Genomic DNA, 19,535 nt, shown 5'->3' with positions numbered 1-19,535 from the left:
AAATCTATAGAATATAAAATTCTAAAGTTGCAAAACAAGAGATGGAAAAACTTCCTCTCACAAAAGTGAGATTAATCCTAACAATGCAAGACAGACAAAAATCCCTACTGCATATGGGGGTTTTTGTTTGTTTGCAACATGTAAAGTGATTTTGAACACAAACACAAGACTTTTTACTGAGAACCCAAAAGAAATTAGGAGCCCCCTGAGCTTGGCTCCAGAATAATGCCTAATCTTTTATTGTGTTCATCTTTCTGTCACAGCTTTGAAAATTTTATAATTTCATTTAAATCACAAAAAGAAATTCTAGATGTTGAAGCTGAGACTTCAACCTCACCCAGATGCAGGTATGAGGTACTGATTTCCATAAAAATAGGGTGAAATTTTAAATACTGTTTAACTGAAGAGGTCTCAGATTGGTTTAATCATACATTAGACTTAAAAGAACCCTGTTTATCTTCTGGAAATAAGTTTCAGCCGTTCATTTAACATGAATACATCAACCCACATGAAAATTGTTTTCTCACATGCCCCTCTCCATTTCAATTCTGAAGGCATCAAGACAACTGTGTCCCAAACCAATACTTTACACCCCATAAAAACACTGTCACGAATTCTACTACACAGGGTAAGTAAATACTGCAGGTGTGACAATACAGTAGCCTCCAAGTTTCCTGCATGATTTTTTGCAGGATCCTAGGTAACTTTATCAACTGAAAATTGGCATTTCAAAAACTCAACTATTCTGTGGGCCCCAGCAAAAATTTGTAAAGTGCTATTATACTGAGAAACCATCAGAAAAAATAACTTACACTGACTGCACACCGCTGATTTTTACCAATTACAAAGCCTCAACAATGCTATCAGCCGAGATGAAATCTCCCAACAACAGTGACAGGTACTTATACACTCACTCAAATGCTCACCCAAGAGGTTTCTATCCAGCCTAACTGGACCAGTAGATAAGATGGGACTCACCATGGGATTCACCTTTTCTTACACATCTTTTTCCCTACCTCAACTAAGCAGACATCTGCAGCTTTCCCGTGAGAGTACCCTCTGTCTCCTAATATCCAACTGAAATTTCAAGCTTCTGCTAGAATCTAATGGTTATTTTCTCATTATTTTTTCCATGAAAAATGAAATTTATCTGCTATGATGTTCTATTATAGAGAACACTAATGTGGTTAAAATGCCAGTAGGTATAAATGCAAGACCAAATGGACTCTTTAGACTCTTTATTCTGTCCAAATTCAGCTGAGGAAATCAGCAATAGAGAAGTCATACTCCCCTAAAGCTTCTTTCTTAGTGAAGACTTCTCTTTTTACGCACCTGTATTAACAGTAAAATATGAGCATAGCAAAAAAAAAAATCCATAGTGCAATTTCCTTCCTCTTTCCCTTCTCAAAAATCCATCACAAATACAACTCAAATAATTTAAAGAACAGGTTTGGAAGTTTCTAGGCTTGAAACCTGAGATGTACCTCTCAATTTTAAAAAGCAAGCACAAACATGAAATTTTACAATCTTCAGCACTAATGACCATTTCTTATGACACTCTTACAATTTTAAATTAATTTTAACATAAACTCACCTTGCAATTGTCTGTCTCTATCTAAACACTATAAATTCCATGTCAGGGTGCGGTCTTTACAGATCGTCCTGTTTTCATGAAACTTACAGGAATATAACCACAGTAACTACCAATCACTAATACTTACAGAACTGAACTCACATTAAAGTCCAGTGTTTGAAAGGTATCTAAATTTTAAGGTATGTCCAAAAGATTAACAGCTTCTTTAAATACTTAGGCTTTTTTAACAACTACAATGTAGGTCTGTACCAGAAACACTGCTTCCAAAACCCATTTACGCATACAAACTACTTCTCTAAGCTTTTCTACCTTCTGTCCTTCCTTCTACCTTCCAAACACTCAATTCCTATAATAAAATTAATAAACCATGAGTTTTTGCTAAATCATTATAAAAAACAGAAATCAACACAGATTATGTTTTTTAAAGCTTTGTAACAATTATCTCAAAAAACTGAAGGTGTACAAACACAGCTTTGCTCAGGTAAAACAACAAAGTACCATGAAAATCAGCTGTGAAGACTTCTATCTAAATCAGTTTTAAAAACATCTGCCAAAGAAAAAGCATTCAACATTTAAATTCACTGAAAATGCTTCACTCACTTCCCTTTACTTACACCCAGATTTTATCACTCCAAATTACAGAAAAAGAAGATCCTTAGTAATCTGAACAGCAATTTCGCTACTTAGAAGTTTTGCTAAAAATTAATTTGAAAATTACCATTCCAAGGTATTTGCATAGAGCAGAGTTTGGCACAGAAAGTTTCTAAGTAAGAACCAAATCACAAGAGCTAATTCCAGATTAATTCACTCCAAGACCACGAGTTACATTTATATTTTAACATTTGAAGGGTTAACTAATCATTAGTTGAGGAATTTGCTTTTTCCTTACAGCAACATCAATAAATTTGTATATATTATAAACTTAGCACACTAATATCTGCAAAAGTAAAAAATTACTACCCTATTTCAGTTTTGAGTGAAGTGAACATCAAATTATGATCTCAGATTAATACAAGTTTAGCTCATGATCTCTTTTGCAAGTCAGCAAGGTAGACAGGAGAAGCACAACAGCATCAGCTCTTCAGAATTCTTTTTAACATCTGGTAATGTCCCAGTAGGGAAAATGCAGGCAAATACATCAAAAGATTAATGACAAGCAAACTATTCTGAGTTCTGTACTCTGAACACATCACACAATACAAAGTCACTATTTATTTGTTAAAAACTTTAATTAAAGTACTAGTGTGTGACAAACCTAGCGCAAAGGAACTTCCAGCCGCCACAGATAAACCATTCTAAGCCTCTTCTTCTCTGAGAAATTCTGGCTCTTGGTAAAGTATGGTAATCACTCTCATCATTTTCAAAGCCCTCTTCTGACATCATCAGTGGCATTTCATCCAAATGAGAGGCCTCATCTTCCACTTGGTACCTGGCAAAATGAGATAAAAGCACCACATGAATAGTCAATACATCACTTTTTATTACTGGCAATTTCCTAAACAAGTTAATTTTTGCCATATGGAATTTTATTAGGGAGATATTTTCATCTAAGCATTTCATGCAGTTTTGTTAACACATTAACAAGATACTCTGATTTTAGTTAAAATTGTGTAATACAGCAAAAAGCCAGAAAGCATTATCAACCATAGTAGAAATCATTCCAGGAAAATTCTTTCGTTTTATATAATCTGTGCATACCAAGTTGAAACTTCCTATTTTTCAAAGCATTCTTTGTAAGATTTTGTTAAACAAAAGTTACTTCGCAAGGCAGACCACAAGTGACTGAGTTTTCATGGAAGTACAGATTTTACATTTCCACTGTGCTTTTGCTTTCCTGATGTCTTTTCCTGTGTGTGCAGGCCTTTGATCCTCACTTTCTACGCCACTCATCAGTATCTTGGTTTTACTTATGAAAACATTATAGTTACTCTTATAATTCTACACAAAAACATTCAGTGAGTCAAAAAGATTTGCCTGTGGGACCCATGGAACATTAAGCTAACAAAGGTCCTTTCCTCCCCAGAAACTATTATCCACTCTAATTTTACACATATGGAATGCTTTTTAGCTAAGACAAAACACTGGAATATTCAGTAAGAAAATTTCCCCCAAGTGCATGCAAATTGACTAACTTACTCCATACTTTTTATCCCTTTGGGAAGATGATTGAAAGAAGATGCACTGTTACTCAGAATTAGTAAGTTTAATTTTTTTGAAGTTGTATTTAAAGTCATCTCTTACAAGATGAATCCTGTGACTGTCCCATTTTCTTCACAGCAACCTAAACCCAAACCATATAAAAATAGTAACTAACAAATGTGCAAATTCATTCCCTTTATGCAAGCAAGCAGCTGGAGTGCATGGTGCTCTGCCTAGGGATGGATGAGGAGGCAACTGAGAGCTTCTGGCTTAAGAGCAAAGAGAGAGCAGGTAAAGATAACATTTTAGTAGGTGTCTTTAGTGGTGAAGAGACCACCTGAACAGGAAATGCATTTGGGTGAGGCCCTTTACAGAGAGAGAGAAGCAGCTTCATATTCTCAAGCCCTGGTCTTCATGGCAAACCTACACCACCCTGGTATCTGCTGGAGGAACAACAGGAAAGGACACAGGCAATCCTGGAGGGTTCTGGAGCACTTCGACAACAACTTCCCCATCTAATTATTTGGGAGGAGCCCATGAGACAAGATGCTCTGCTGAACTTCATACTCACCAAGCAAGGAGGGGCTCACTGGGGATGAGACGGCCAACACAGCCTTGACTGCAGTGACCATAAGACGGTGAAGTTCAAGACCCTGAGAGCAGGGGGGAAGGTCGCAAGCAGCTCACAACCCTGGAATTCAGAATGGATTCAGCCTATTCAAGAAATGGTTGAAAGAGTCCCATGGAATAAGGTCTTGGGTAGAAAAGGGACCCAAAAAAGCTGGTTGGTATTCAAGGATCAGCTACTCCAAGTTCAAGAGATTCCCATCTGGTGGTATGGACCTGACCAGACAAACAAGGAGCTGTCCAAACCCAGACACAAAAATGAAGTGCACAGAGAGTAATGAGAAATATGGACAGGTAACCTGGGGAAATACAAAAGCATTGTCCAAGCTTCCAGGGACAAAGCTAGCAAAGCTATAGCCATATGTACTTGAATCTAGCCAGGGATGTCAAAGACAAGAAGTTTTTTAACTACATGGGTGAGCTAAGGAAGACTAGGGAAAACGGGGTCTCACTGAATAAGACAAGGGGATAGAGTAACACAGGACATGGAAAAGGCTGAGGTAGTAGATGCCTTCTTTGCTTCAGTCTTGATTAGCAAGACTGACTTTCAGGAGTCCCAGGTCTCAGAGAACAGGAAAAAAGCCTAAAGCAAGGAAGATGAGTCAGGGAACACTTAAGCAAACTGAATATGAATATATTTATAGTACAATATTTTACATATAATAAAATATATGTAATGATATACATATATAATATCTAATAAAATATATGTAATATATTATTAGAATTCTATTATATATATTTATATATAAAAATATAAAAAAAACTATGGGTCCTGATGGGATGTGCTCGTAAGTGCTGAGGAACCTGCCACACAACATTGCAAGGTCATTTCCAATAATCTTTGATCAATCATGGCAACTGGGAGGAGTGACTAAAGATTGGAGGAAAGCAAATGCCACCCCTACTTTCACGAAGGGCAAGAAGGAGGACCCAGGGAACCTGTCCATACCTTCCAGTCTCACCACAATCCCTGGGAAGAGTGGCTCATCTTTGGAAATCTTTTCCAGAAAAGGACAAGAAAATCATGAGAAGTAGTCAGCATGGCTTTACCAGAGGGAAGTCCTACTTGACCAACCTGATAAACTTGTAAGATTAAATAACTGACCTGGTAGATGAGGGAAGAGCAGTGGATAGTGTCTCCTTGGACTTCAGTTAGGTCTTAGACACTGTCTCCTATAAAATTCTCATAGATAATGCAGTAGTTGGATGAGCAGACAGCAAGATGGATTGAATTCTGACATAATGACCAGGTCCAGAGGGTGGTCAATGGCACAAAGTCTAGTTGGAGGTCAGTACACTAGGTCAGTGTACCCCAGAGATCCATAGTGGCTCAGTCTTGTTTAACATCTTCATTGATGATATGGAAGATGGGCAAAATGCACCCTCAGCAAGTTTGCAGATGACACAAAACTGGAAGGCTTTACAACAGGCCAGATGAACAAGCCACAATCCAGTGCAAATTTGACAGGCTGGAGAAACAGGTTGATGGGAACCTCAGGAAGCTCAGCAAGAAGAATTGCAAAATTCTGCACCTGAACAACCTCACTCACCACTATATACTGGGGCTACTCCAGGGAAGGAGGCCGGCAGCAAAGAATTTTGGGGATCCTGGTGGACATCAGCACTGTGCCATGACTGCAAAGAAAGGTATCGATATCCTGGGCTGCATCAGGCAAACTGCTGCCAGCACATCAAGGAGGAAATGCTTCTCCTCAGCTCAGCACTGGGGAGGCCTCACCTGGAGCAGTGTGGAGCAGTGCAAGATAGACATGGTCATGCTGAATAGAGTCCAGTGAAGGGCCATGATGAGGATGAAGGGACTGAAGCATCTCTCCTACAAGGAAAGAATGAGAGAGATGCGACTGCTCAGCCTGGAGAAGACAAGGCATAAGCCTTGATCTCATTAATACCTATGAACCTGAAGGGAGGTTGCAAAGATGACTGAGCCAGGCTGTCTTCAGCGGTGCCCAGTCACAGGACTAGAGGCAATGGGCATGAACTGAAACACAGAAGGTGCCATCTCAACATCAGGAAAGACTTTTAACATGAGAATGACTGAGCACAGGCATGAGCTGTCCAGTGAGATTGTGGCATCTTCATCTTTTGAGACATTTAAAACCTGTCTGGACATGATCCTGAGCAAGCAGCTGTAGGTGGCCTTGCTTGAGCAGGAGGGAGTTCAGCCGACAGAGCAGCACCCTGAACAGTATTCAGTCCAAAGCCTTAACAGACAAATAAGGTTGGGTTTGTTTTTGTTTTTTTTTAAGCAATATTACAAACACAAGGGGTAGGCATGGCTTGCATTTTTTCAACTCACTATATATTTAATACAAAAACCTGAAAACCTTTCCTTTCCCCCTAGATTTTCTTTGTTGAGCCTTATTGCATAACATATATTAAAGCAGTTATTAATGTTTTTGGATGCCAGGAAAGGGAGGGAGGGAAGCAAGAGACTGAATAGTAGATTTCTATTGAAGAGGTACACCACATACTTTACACTGGCTATATAATAAATTGGTATCAACACAGTTAAGAAGTAAACTCTAATAAGGAAGGGGAACAAAAAGCCCCAAACCCACTACTGTGTAACAAGTCTTGAGCTAGAACACTCCCTCTTCTCTTTGGCAGGTGATGCCCTGATTTCTGCACTGCCTTGGAATCACTTGATAAGGAAGACCATTAAGTGATGTTTTCAGATCAGATTAGAGAATTTTGTATAACTAGGAATAACAATAAACAAACATCTCCCACACCCAGCTGCAAGTCAACTGAGTACTGGAACCTTAAGTACATAAGGCCTTGTGTCAAGAAATCTTCATCAATAAAGTAAAAACACTACCACACTGCAGAAAACACAATCAAAGTTTCAAACGAAAATAAACTGTGCTAATACTAAAAGTTAGGAATTCATAGAAAGTTACATGAGAATATGGCATGGAAAAAGCTTTTCAAATTATTGCTAAGAGCACCCACTTTAAAAAAAAGAAAGTTTAAAATAAACATGAAAACTTGATCTTCATAATGTTGTTTGCAAGAAGCTGTACTGATGTTTAGTTTAATATGACAATCTAGCAATATATTTTCTCTTACTATTATTATTAATGGACATTAAGAAAAAACATTATACAAAAAATTCTCTTCACAAAACACAGGAGCTCTCAGACAAGATCAACACTAGGTAATAAAACCACTGCTTAGAAACCACTCAAGGTAATATTTTATTCTTATACTTTCAGCAAGACAGCCCTGTGTTTAAACATACAATGTTCAACGCTTTTATAATACCTTCTAATTGAATTTGTAAATTACATTGTCACAGTTTTAATAGCTTCATGTTGCATTGTGTTTTGCTCTTGGACATCCAATTAATGATGTATTTTAACACCACCCAGTGAAATCACCGCCTGCCAGCTGTAATGGAGGGCACAAGATATCACAAAGTAACACATCCCTTTTACTTCCATGCAAAGTTAAGGGGTGTCTGATTTGAAAAACAGTATCTCCTATAAACAGCAGTAACACAGTAAACAGGGTAAAATCTTTCTTGAAGGAACACACTAATGCAAGAGAATCATGGGACAGACTTGGCGGAGAAACATTCACAGATATGCTTAATGTTTAAATCTATTTTGTAAATGTGGAAATATTTGTGGAATGTCTTGATCTTCTAATCATAATTTCTTTAAGATTTGTTTACCATTATATTTTAAAGACAAGGGATTTTTTTTCCCACAATTGGTATCTAGATTTGCATTTCCAAATATGGAGCTTCACCAAGTAGTGAAGATAATGAGCATAAGCACCATCATGTTTGGTAAGCCTGACTTCAAAATACAGCCTCTGAACTGGCAAGTAATTTATTCTGTTTCAAAAGCAATTTTGCTATTGTGTTGGAAAATTGTACTTCAGTATTTAAAAACAGTAAGATAATGAATAATGGATTTTTCATAACTAGGATGAGAACAAAAATCTTTGTGTCTTTGTTACCTAGTATTTTGCTGCACTTAATTGCTTGAAGTGCTGATTTTCCTTGAGTGACAAATCAATTAAGTATAATCCTAGAAACTTGTATTAAAATAGGGAAGCACTGAAAGCAACATGAATAAAGAGGCCAGAGTGGAGACATCAAAACTCTCAGCATGACTGCTACTAAATCACGTATGAAAAAAACTATCTTGACAAAATATGGTTTCCTAAGAAAAAAGGAACTTTAATATTAAACAACTTTCCACAAAATCTGACTACTATTAGGCATCTCATTTAACAGATTTAACTGAAAAAAAGCCACATACAATAAGTACTTTTAAGTGAAATTTTGATATAAATATCTGCTGTGAAAATGATGCCTCAAGTCACATGTACCTACGTCATTCCACTTTGATGGCTGTTTGCCAGAGTAGATGCAGCTGCAGAGTTTCATAGGTACCATAACAGGTAATGGAAGCCATTCTAAGTTATTTAAATGTAACTTGGCTGCCTATTCAGGTCCATAATAATTTTTGTGTTTTCTGTCAGCTTTCCGTTACTCTAGAAGAGCAATATTCAAGGGTGCAGCAGGAAGATGCAAGACACAGGGCAATTGTGACTGCATGTTTTTCTGCTTTTACTCATGCAACAAATGAAAAAGCATTATTTATGAAGAGTTTTTTTATCTGCTTGATTAAAAGACCCAGGTAGGAATATAAGCACTGTGTCAGATCCTGCATAAATATTTGTTCCTCATCACCTAGAACTTTTGCTATAGACCATCATTCTCAAGAAGGAAAACAAAGCTGATGTCTTAACAAAGCATTTCTCAAACCTAGCGAGGGATGAAAAAGGAATGCATGTTCATGAGTCTATGCATGAACTGGACCCAGAAGATGGCTGTGGGTTGCAGAGTAGCATGGAAGAGAGGCTGGAGTGGAAAGTCTTGAGTAAAAAAGTTGACAAGGACTAGTTGAGCTACTGCCACCCAATGCTGTGACCATATCCCACCCTGCTGAGAGCAGGTGATTTGGCTAAGTGGCTGTGGCAGCCACAGGATTCCCTCTGCTTCCCATCATAGGCAAAGGACAGAGTAAGCTGCAAAATCTGACTCACACCCTATCCTGCTCTTCCTCCAACCTATGTGAACACTTTACAGCTCTAAGGATAAAGGAGGAATCTACCAAATTGTAGAGAAGTAGGAGAAAAAATGAAGAAAGTGACAGGCATATCCATACGATGAGCAATTGTTTCTTAAAGGATGAACCATCAAATCAGCATCTGCTGTAGACTGCCTTTATCACTGACAAAACTGTCCAGATCATGTCCTCTAACAAAGAAAAAATTCCCAGGAAACTACAGCTGCATAATTTTTTTCAAGCAAGGCACATTAATCCATAACCATGTTTAGAACTATACAATGTATTTTCAGGTAATCCTTCCTCTTAATCCAATCTAGTTCCAGTGTATCCATAAAACAAATTGCTTTGCTAGAAAGTTACCCAACAAAAATCAAATTACAAATATTTATTTTCCTCAAATATTACCCTGCATTTCTAAGAATTAGAAGTTATATTTTTCCCCTAATTTCAAACACCTCTATGCTTCACACAGCAGAAAATTCTGTTAAACTATAAAGCAATCATGCTGTTCCTAGATTACAACAGAAGCTGAAAATGGAAAAATCTTCCATAGCTAAATGCATGAAATTTAAAGAATTTCCTTCAACCTGCTCCTAAAAAACACCGAAAAGCTATTTTAGAAGTTTTTAAAATTGATTAGAACTTGCCGCTCCATGTCCCTATTCAGCTTCAGCTGTGCCTCTAAAGCAAGTACACCCCTAAACAGTGTTACTTGGAAAGTCTCTGAACACAGGCCCTGACCTAAAAAGAATCAGACACTCACACAAAATAATGCTATTACAAAATTTTTATGGAGTAACCATAGTTAATACTAACAGCTTTTAAGGATGCTGGATATTTGTAGAGCTGAACACTTGCATCCAGGATCTTTAAAAATTTAGTACAACATTCTTGCCATGGTGCATGTTTATCCACTGGACAACAAAATAGAAGGAAAAAGTACTGCTGTATGCAAGCAAGTTTATTACTGACTGCGTCACTGAGATGAGTAAAACCAAACTGCAATAAGACCAAATAAATCATTGCCCCCCTGCCCCAAATGATACAGAGAGATAATATGGAAAACCACAAGGCAGCATTGTTGAACTACTACTACAAAAAAAAAAAAATAACAACCAACCAAAAACAAGAACAAAAAACTCTACCCCAAAACCAACCAAACAAAAAAACCAACGAAACAAAAAGCTGTTATCTTCAGCCTTGCAGAACTAAGGGAAAAACCCTTAGGAACCCTAAGGGAAAACCCATCTGTTGAGATAAAGGTCTGCAAGTATAATAGAAACTTATTACCACTGCATCTCCCTTTCATCAGTAGCTTTTAAATATATGCGTAAAACAGACACTAAAAGTACAGGTTCCACCAGACACCTACAAGAATCAAATATTCTGAATGCTACTTGCCTTCTCTCTCTCCTACATCACACTTTCTTACTAGAACAATATACAGAAGAAGCAAATTGAGAAGATATGTAATGAAGACTCCACGATAAAAGGTATCTGTCCTTACTACCCCTTGCTCACCTTTCAATGCACTATGGATACCTTAACATAAGATCTTTTTCAAGACACGAAGAGATGAGTGAGTCTCTATACTTAACAAATACAGACCAGAAATACCTAAATACACAGCAGGACCTTAGGAAACATCATCTACATTCAGCAGAACCCTATTTTTAATTAGTAGGGTATGTCATTGATTAGGACAATGGGGCCATTTTATCACTGTCACTGGGTATTGTTATTGACATTGTAGCCCAATCAATTGTTTTCTCTCCCTGTTCTTAGCAATCCAAATGCCTGCCCAAGCAATACAAATCATTGTATTTAGACACTATAGATATAAACCAGGAAGGCATGCAAAAATAATAGCTTAAACATGCAGTCACTTGTGCTTATGCAAACAAAAGTAATATCTGCAATAGTAATTTGAAATTTCCAAATTTTTTTTTTTGGCCTAATGATTAAAACACTTCAGATCAGGATAGTTACTGTAAGAACAACTGTGCTAAAAATTATGACTGGCTGTAAACCTATCTCAGTATGAAAGACCATTACTAGTGAAGAGAAAAACATAAAGACAACTTTTTCCAAATGCGCAGTTCTACATAATGTAAAGTTAAAGAATTTAAATCAATTAACAATAATTTTTTTACGAAAATCACCTGAAGTTCCTATGTCATCTAAATTTGTGTCTGCAGATAAAATACGACAAACTGCTTCTCAGGTATGGAACCAATAAAGTTTCATTGTTTGTAAAATTATTTCACAGTTGCTAATGTGAGCAACTTATATGCATGTCATACAGTTACCTGCATCATTAAATCACTAAACTTTGCTCTGAAAAGTAAAAGCCCCAGAACCTAACAATGACAACACACACTGCATAAAACGACTGAAAATACTGACATATAGAAAGACTATTTTTTTAAGACTTATGGATCAAACTCCTTGGACCTTTGTCCCAGGCAGAAGTCTCAGAAACTGCACCTATCCTAAATCAGATGTCAGTCCCAAACAGCAGTATTAACCTGCAAATAAAGTCTTCAGTAAAGAAAGCAAAACACAGTCCAGGAATGGGAATACATGAACAACTCCTTTTTCTAAAAACTAGAGGTACTCCATAACTTGCGATCTTGAAAACAGACCCAACTCAACCACTATTACACAAATACAGTATCCCAAGTACAAAGCTGCCACACAAACAACCCTGTTGGAAGAACCAGAATTCAGAGATGGGATTAAGACTAAGCCTAAAAGTCTATGTCACTCCGGTGACATAGCTCCAAATAACAGGGCCAAATCTCTATCCAAAACCACAATCCAGGAAAGGCTAATAAACAAAGGGCAGTATGTCCTGCAAGACAGTGACATCAATGCTGAATTTTTTTTTAATGAAAAAGAGACAAACACTTGGAGGTTCAGGTGAAGTCTATAAAAAAAGGAGGGGCAAGAGGTCTCCTGGAGAAGAACAAAGGACATACATGATTGATCCACTTCGTAAGAATGGCATAACAGTACAGACAACTCTCCTAAGAACTATTCTAGTGAGATTTCTTTACACCACATTTGATCCTTTCCTCCTTATGCAGAAACAAAGGACAGAGGTGTATTGTAATGAATATACACATTTGAATACATCAGCATAATGTACAGCTGTATAATTTAATGTATTCTCATTTCCAAAACACTACAACATCTACATATCAGCACCTGCAGCCTGAAACACTCCCCAGAAATAACACATTCAGTTGCTCAGAGTTCACGACATTTCTAGCAAGTATCAGCTGAACCTGTAACATTTGCAACTTTTGGTATCACAGTAACTACTGATACATCTCACTTTGAGTCATGACCTCCAGCAAAGATTTCTGTCCTTCAGAGACAGAAGACTGATCTGTTAGGGTGCATCCATTTTGCTGCCATTCCCGTTTGCTTATCACAGAGGAAAAACAACACAAGACAGCAGCTCTGATTCAAAGGAAGCACCACAGGAGCCAGGATGATGTTAGCAGTTTTGTCCACAAGGAAGTGCAAGTGTGCCAGTATACATATGGAAAATTAATAAGCAGTACCCACTCCCACAGACTCCCACAGCTGCTAAACTTCCAGGAGTTTCTGTGATCATGTCCAGAGTAGCAGAATGAATAGCATTAACAATGCTATTTCTACAAAGAAACATAACATAGGTATTTATAGTTTATGTTCCTGGACTTAACAAGTTATTGCTTCTGGTCAAACAACAGATGTTTGAAGAAGTTACTGTCACTTTGCAACAGCAGTTTTAAAACACAGATGTTCAAAAGTAAATTCAGTTCCATCTTTGGAATGTTTTACCACAGAAGCTATATTAAAATTCAAATTAATGCCAATATTGCCAGTCATTCAACTTCATCCATCACTTTCAAGCTCATTTTCAGGATGAAATATGTAGAGCCATTCAATTAACAGGTGTGTGGGGGAGAAAATGAAATTGAAACCTGTATAACTCTGCCCAGATACTGTAAGAGCTTTTGCTCTAAACATTCATAAATACCCAGGGAAGGAGATTCGCAGGAACTGGCAGCATTTCAGAAAACTGTACAAAATACTAAATATCATTGTGCATAGACCATTCATTGGGTAAACTCCACTGGTATGTATCAATATTTGGAGGTTTTGAACAATTATGGACATTTTGCAAGGCTTTCTAGACCCACACTTACAGCAATATAAGTGATAAGTCATGAATTTTCTGTAAACGCCATTCTACAAGAGCTGTTAGGTTCTGAAAGTTCTGATTGCTATGTTGTCTCGCCAAATAATATTTTTAATTATTTGGAGACATTATTCTTAATTATTACACATGAAATACCAAAAACCACTGGAATATGAAGAAAAACATCTAGACTATGAAAATTACATTGTCGTGTAGAACTAGGACACAATTCTAACAAACAACTGAAAGGCAGCAGAAATCAAGGTATTTTAACAAAGCTCACATCAGACAATGTCAGAAATGAAAAAAACCCACTGAATTACAGTACATGCCTTGAGTATTATCTATTGACATTTTTATCTCTTTTTTGGTGGTTCACTGTGGAACCTAGCCTAACACCCTGAGAAATCATAACCAAAAGGACGACAAGATTGCTGGGAACAGCTTTCATTCAAATGAAAAGCATTAGAACAGTATTACTACATTAAATCATCTTATTTTCTGTGTGCTACAAAAATTGGTTTGAGATTTGTAAGTATCAGGGAACCATGTGAATTTTCACTGAACTTAAGTTCTGCAGAGTTCCATTCCCTTTTGTCTGGAACAGATCTCCTTTTTTTTAATATGCACACTTCACATTAAATGAGCTACAGTTCACAAATTATTAAGCAACAAGTATCCTACATCTACCTGTACAAAAGACACATTATCCTATCATTTAGTTCTTTTCTTGTGCAATTTTCTTATTCGCTAATGGCATAAAAGAACTCAAAAATAACAGTATAGTCCATCGCCTTAAAAGAGAGTTGCTCCATCAGTGGCAAACTGCAGAGACAAGCAACAACAGTTGATCTGTTCCACAACTTGCCCTGCCACAAGCACCTAATCAATTGTGCAATTCATAATTACACTGCAGTGCCCACACCATGGACAATCATGCAAGAGATTTCCTTCCAGTGACTGGTTGGTTATCTTTCATGCCACCACCTTCACGAGTATCTGGAGTGCAAGTGAATTTATGTCACATAAGGGAGAGCTGGAAAGATATGATTTTCTGGTACCAGCTCAGGAGTCCCAACAACTCTCACCTAAGCCCTGTTAGGCCAAATACAATCATACACTGATAGCAGCAAACACAGAACACCTGAATAAAACAGGTATTTTTTAATGGATAAATAATTGTTGACTACTGTTTAGTTCCTTATCAGCTTCAAAATTCCATCAGGCTTCTTGTTTTCCTGCCATCAACATCACATGACAGCACAGGCACAGCACAGTCAACTTCCTCCCTTGTGTTCTGCAGTTGATTACTCTGCGGTTGATGACAACAAATCCAAGTGAAACAGATGAGAACAGGCCTCACTGCACACTTAAGGTGAACCTGAATGTTCTCTGGTCCTCTTCCTCCTTCACAATGTAAACAAAAAGCAGCAATCATTCTCCTGCAGGTAACAACCTTCAAGCTGAAGGACAAGGTGCTGAAACAAGTGCTGACCAATCAGCTTTTTCCCCTAAGCCTTCTTACAACTATGCGAGTTGAATATACTAAACAATAGCAAGGACTTTTCATATTAGGTTTAAGGTGAACAACTTTTTCCTCCAAGATAGATTTCCTTAATTGTTAATGGCTGCACACGAACAGTTCTCTGTCCATCTGAGGTATGGAAAGATGACAGAAAATATAAAAACTGAATTTCTACTGCAAAAGGAATAAGTGGTGCTTAAACATCAGAAATAAAAGCAGAACAGGATGCACGTGTTCATTGAACCATAGGCAATATTTAATATGTATTTTTTAGTTGTTGTTTTTTTAAACAGGCCTTAACACATACAGTATGAATATGTAAAATACATTAATCTTGTCATGTTTATTTATATATAAATTACATCCCAGAACATTTCACGATCCTTAGCTGGCTACAATTTTATACAGAAGTGTGCATACTATCGAAGTTTCTTTAGGTGCGTGTGGGAAAACATACTCCAGCTTTAAAATATGCACTGTCAGTCTGTCTAAATGAATCTCAAAAGCACAAAGTGCACTACACACAAACACTGAGCATGAAAGTCTTTGTCCTCACTGCAAAGTGAGCTACAGCAACACTGGCAAAGACTCCTACAAACTGATTAGCTCGAGCAAAAGAAGTCATCCTACAAATAAGCTGCGAGGCCAATAAAGGTTAGCAACTGATGAGTTGAGTTAACTGAGATGTTGCACAGCAGCAGGGCAATTAATTGGAGTTAGAAACACTACCACACTTAAGGATGTGGGTATAAGACTTCCAAAAGACTGTAAATTCTTAACTGAAGAAATAAATCACAGCAAGTCAAAAACTCTTGAAGGTCCAGAAACAAAAGCACTGGATTAAACCTGGCATACCAGCTCCAGCGTATTTTAATAGGTGTTTGTTTCTAGACATCTTCAGAGATATGTATTACATTTTAGGGCAAAATTCTCAAGCATACATGCACATGATAGATTCCTGCATATCAGAGACCTCAGTGAGTTCACTTCAACACTCTCATAAGTATCTGACATCAGGACCTTTGATGCAGTTTCCACAGGAATGCAAGGCTTCTTCAGAGTCTGTGCTGAAGATAAAGATTAGAAAAGCAGGATAAATCATTCACAAAAACACAGAAGCTGTAGTTCAATTACCAGCTTAGAGCCATAAGACTTACAAGTTGTAATTCGACTATCTGCACTGCCGTATTTTCCCTTTTATTCTACACAAGACAGCTGTGGTAGACTCCACACAAGCATTCCGATGTTTTTATTGCAGGTCCACGGGACACCTTCCAGAGGTGCTCTCACAAATCTGAGATAAGGAATTCTTGAAGGAGAATGACCAACTTACTCAACTCACATTAAGAAAAATAAAACCAATAAAGTGAGTGAAGCAGCTGGTGTAAGTATTCTAATTCTCAGAGCTCAAATAACCAATTCATTAATCAAAAGATCAAAAATGAAGAAACACAACAAATGAGCCTGTCAATTTTTAAAGCTTTATATACCTACAAGAAGTTGCACAAAAGTAATGAAAAACATAAATAATTACTTTTGTGGAGGATTAGTATGTTAAACTACACAGATTATGAAAGACCATAACTCTGAAAGTTGTCATCTATACTGGAAGGATTGTAATCCACAATCTTTGGAGGGCAATGTTGATCAAAGACAGAGAGTAAGAAGCAAATCTGTACTGAGTTGGTAGTTCCTTGCTAGCTCCTACAGCTTGCCAAATCTGCTTATAAAGCCACAATTAGTTTGTCTAAAGAACCACAATGACACCTGCACACACACCTGTGTAACCATCTGACTTATGGACTCAACCCATCACATCTACAGCATTTTTCAAATAACCAGAACACTCCTGGTTAACCTACAACAGAACTCCCAGTACATTTCATAGTCTGGACTAAGTTTTTGCCTAACAAATTCTCCTCTTTGTTCCCAAGCACACCACCTAATGAGAAGCAAATTTCAGTGAGAGTGTTCTCTGATTCAATTCTCTAAGGAATAGGGTTAGTGATGATGACACTGCCCTGCCTCAAGACAGAGGACAAACCCACTACAAACTGTCAAACATTCAAGTATTAGTGGGATGGGAAAGGCTAATACTATGGCAGACTGTCCCACAAACTTGTGAATGTTCACAAAACCCCTTCGTCTAGTTTAAGAATCAAGACAACACAACGTAAGCCTAACCTATTTTGCACAGCTTTAAACTACCGTTTTTGTTAGTTATCCCACCCAGACAAAGAAGTCATTTATAATAAATCTGTAAAATTCATATTTTTATTCATTATGAAAGACTTATCACATTTTATTCATTATGAAACAGATTTATCACTGTATTTGAATCAGAACAAGAGCACCAACTATTCTGTTCTTAGCAAGTCCATTTACTTCAGATTCTTCAACTGCTCCTTCCAATCACAGACACTGCTCTACAAAAACCAAAAGAAGTAAGAAACCTGTAACAAGTAAGTATAATCACATCATCCACTCTAAGAGTGCTATCCAACGGAGATGCCAAAATTATGGAGCAAAGTTTTTCCTTGCTCACAACAGTAGTATACCCAGAAATTATTCAGAATAATGGGAAGCGAAGCAAAGCAAAGTTCAGTTTTTGCCTGGAAACAATTTGATGGCAGACCTTTAAACCGCCTTCTCCAAATTCCTTAAGCCCACCAGTGTATCTTTCAGGAAATTTGAAGGTATTTTAATTCCACATTCAGGAATGGAGGCCGTGCTAGCAACTAGCTCGCAACATATTTACTAAGGACGCCCAAGTTCCCCACCGCGGGCATCCCGCTCCTAAGTGAACTCCTGGCAAGGAACCCGAGCTGCGCCGAGTTGCGGGCGGCGGGGCCGGCACAGAGAAGGCCGCATCCGCGGGCGCGGGCCGGCGACGGGAGCAGCCGGGCCGACGGCGCCCTGCGCATCCTCCCGCCGCCACCGCGGCCAGGCCCGGCCGCAGCCCCGCCGTCGGGACACGGGAACAGCGGCCCGGGAGAGGCGGCCACCTCCGCGGAGGCCTGCGGGAGCCGGCGACTGCCGACACCCTCCTCCGCCCTCCACGGCGGGGCCGCCACCCCTTCCCGCCCTCCCCGCGGTGCGGGCGGGCGGTCCCGGAGCTCCGCAGGGCAGCGGGGCTGGGCGAGGGGCGCACGCCGCCCCGCCCGCGGCTGGGGACAGGGGAAGGAAAGGGGCAGCGGCCGCCGCGCCGGCCCTGCCCGTACCTGCTATGCCGCTGCGCCGCGGCGGCGCTGCTGTAATAGGCCGCCCTGCGCTGGGCGCTGCGCGGCACCGGGCGCAGCGGGATCTGGTCCGCCATCTTGGGGGCGCCCCCCCCGCCGCCCGCCGGGCGCCGCCCGGGCCCTCCTGACGTCACGGTCACGCCGGTGACGTCTGAGGGGCGGGGTCCGGGGAGAACGCGGGGCGCGCGGGCGGCCGCCAGCGCGCCGGGCCGGCGGAGCTCGTGGGCTCAGGCATCGCTGTGTGCGGGCAGCTACACTGCGGGAACGGGCAGCAGCGAGCCGGCCTCTGCTCCGGGCTGCTAGGCTGCAGGACGAGAGTCAACGGGCCGGAGCTGATGCGCAGGAAGTTCCACCTGAACATGAGGAAGAACTTCTTTCCTGTGCGATTGCCCAGAAAGGTTGTGGAGTCTCCCTTGATGGAGATACTCAAGAACCGTCTGGACGCAGTGCTGTGCCATGGGCTCTTGGGTGACCCTGCTTGAACAGAGAAGTTGGACCAAATGACCCTCTGCTGTCCCTTCCAACCTGACCTCTTCTGTCATTCTGTAGTTACTCAACTTCTGAGGTACCACGCCTGCCAGTGATTGTTTACTGCCATTAAACAGAGACAGGTATTGCCACATGGTAGTGAACATTCTGTATGTCAGGGATAATGAACCAGTCTTTGGGATCTCACAGGGCTGGTACACAAGTCACCACCAGCAAAAGTTGGTTTGGAAGAAAGGTGTGTTCATAGACCTAGGATGTTATCTGTCGGTATTCCCCTGAAATCAGATCCTGTAGGGGAGCAAAAGGCCTAACACCATTATAAATACAGAAGATTTCCCACAGTGGGAGAAAGAAAATGATTTTCTTTTTTGCCTCTATGCCTGTTGCTAAATGAAGTTTGCTCTTATGACCCAGGCACTTTGGACTGAAGTGTTGCTGTACCTTGAGGTGTACCTTTGACTGAGGTCATTATGGAGGCACCACAACACACAGCTTACAATGATGGATGCTCCTATTTGCTGGTGTGAAGGTTATGGAGCACTGGCAGTGCTTTTCAAGTGCAAATTTCTGAGCAGAATTTTGACTTTAAGCATATTGTCTGAATTCTGAACTCAGT

At 39.4% G+C, this 19,535-nt stretch overlaps 1 protein-coding gene across 4 annotated transcripts in view; it reads right to left on the bottom strand.

Moving 5' to 3' along the window:
• ATP9B (ATPase phospholipid transporting 9B (putative)) overlaps nucleotides 1-18,520 on the bottom strand; it is a 156,856-nt gene extending 138,336 nt beyond the window's left edge. For all 4 annotated transcript variants that reach the window (XM_066189516.1, XM_066189536.1, XM_066189525.1 and 1 more), the window contains exons 1-2: nucleotides 18,413-18,520; nucleotides 2,850-3,023 (exon numbers count right to left, since the gene is read on the bottom strand). In XM_066189516.1, coding sequence (XP_066045613.1) covers nucleotides 2,850-3,023; nucleotides 18,413-18,507 — 269 coding nt within the window. In that variant the 5' untranslated portion in view covers nucleotides 18,508-18,520. The remainder of the gene's footprint in view (nucleotides 1-2,849; nucleotides 3,024-18,412) is intronic.
• Nucleotides 18,521-19,535: the final 1,015 nt, after the last annotated feature.

This window comes from Chamaea fasciata, unplaced genomic scaffold (assembly GCF_029207755.1).
Source record: "Chamaea fasciata isolate MVZ Bird 193981 ecotype frontalis unplaced genomic scaffold, bChaFas1.0.hap1 SCAF_1, whole genome shotgun sequence".
In the NCBI taxonomy this organism is placed as follows: domain Eukaryota; kingdom Metazoa; phylum Chordata; class Aves; order Passeriformes; family Sylviidae; genus Chamaea; species Chamaea fasciata.
This window is presented reverse-complemented; position numbering and strand designations above follow the sequence as displayed.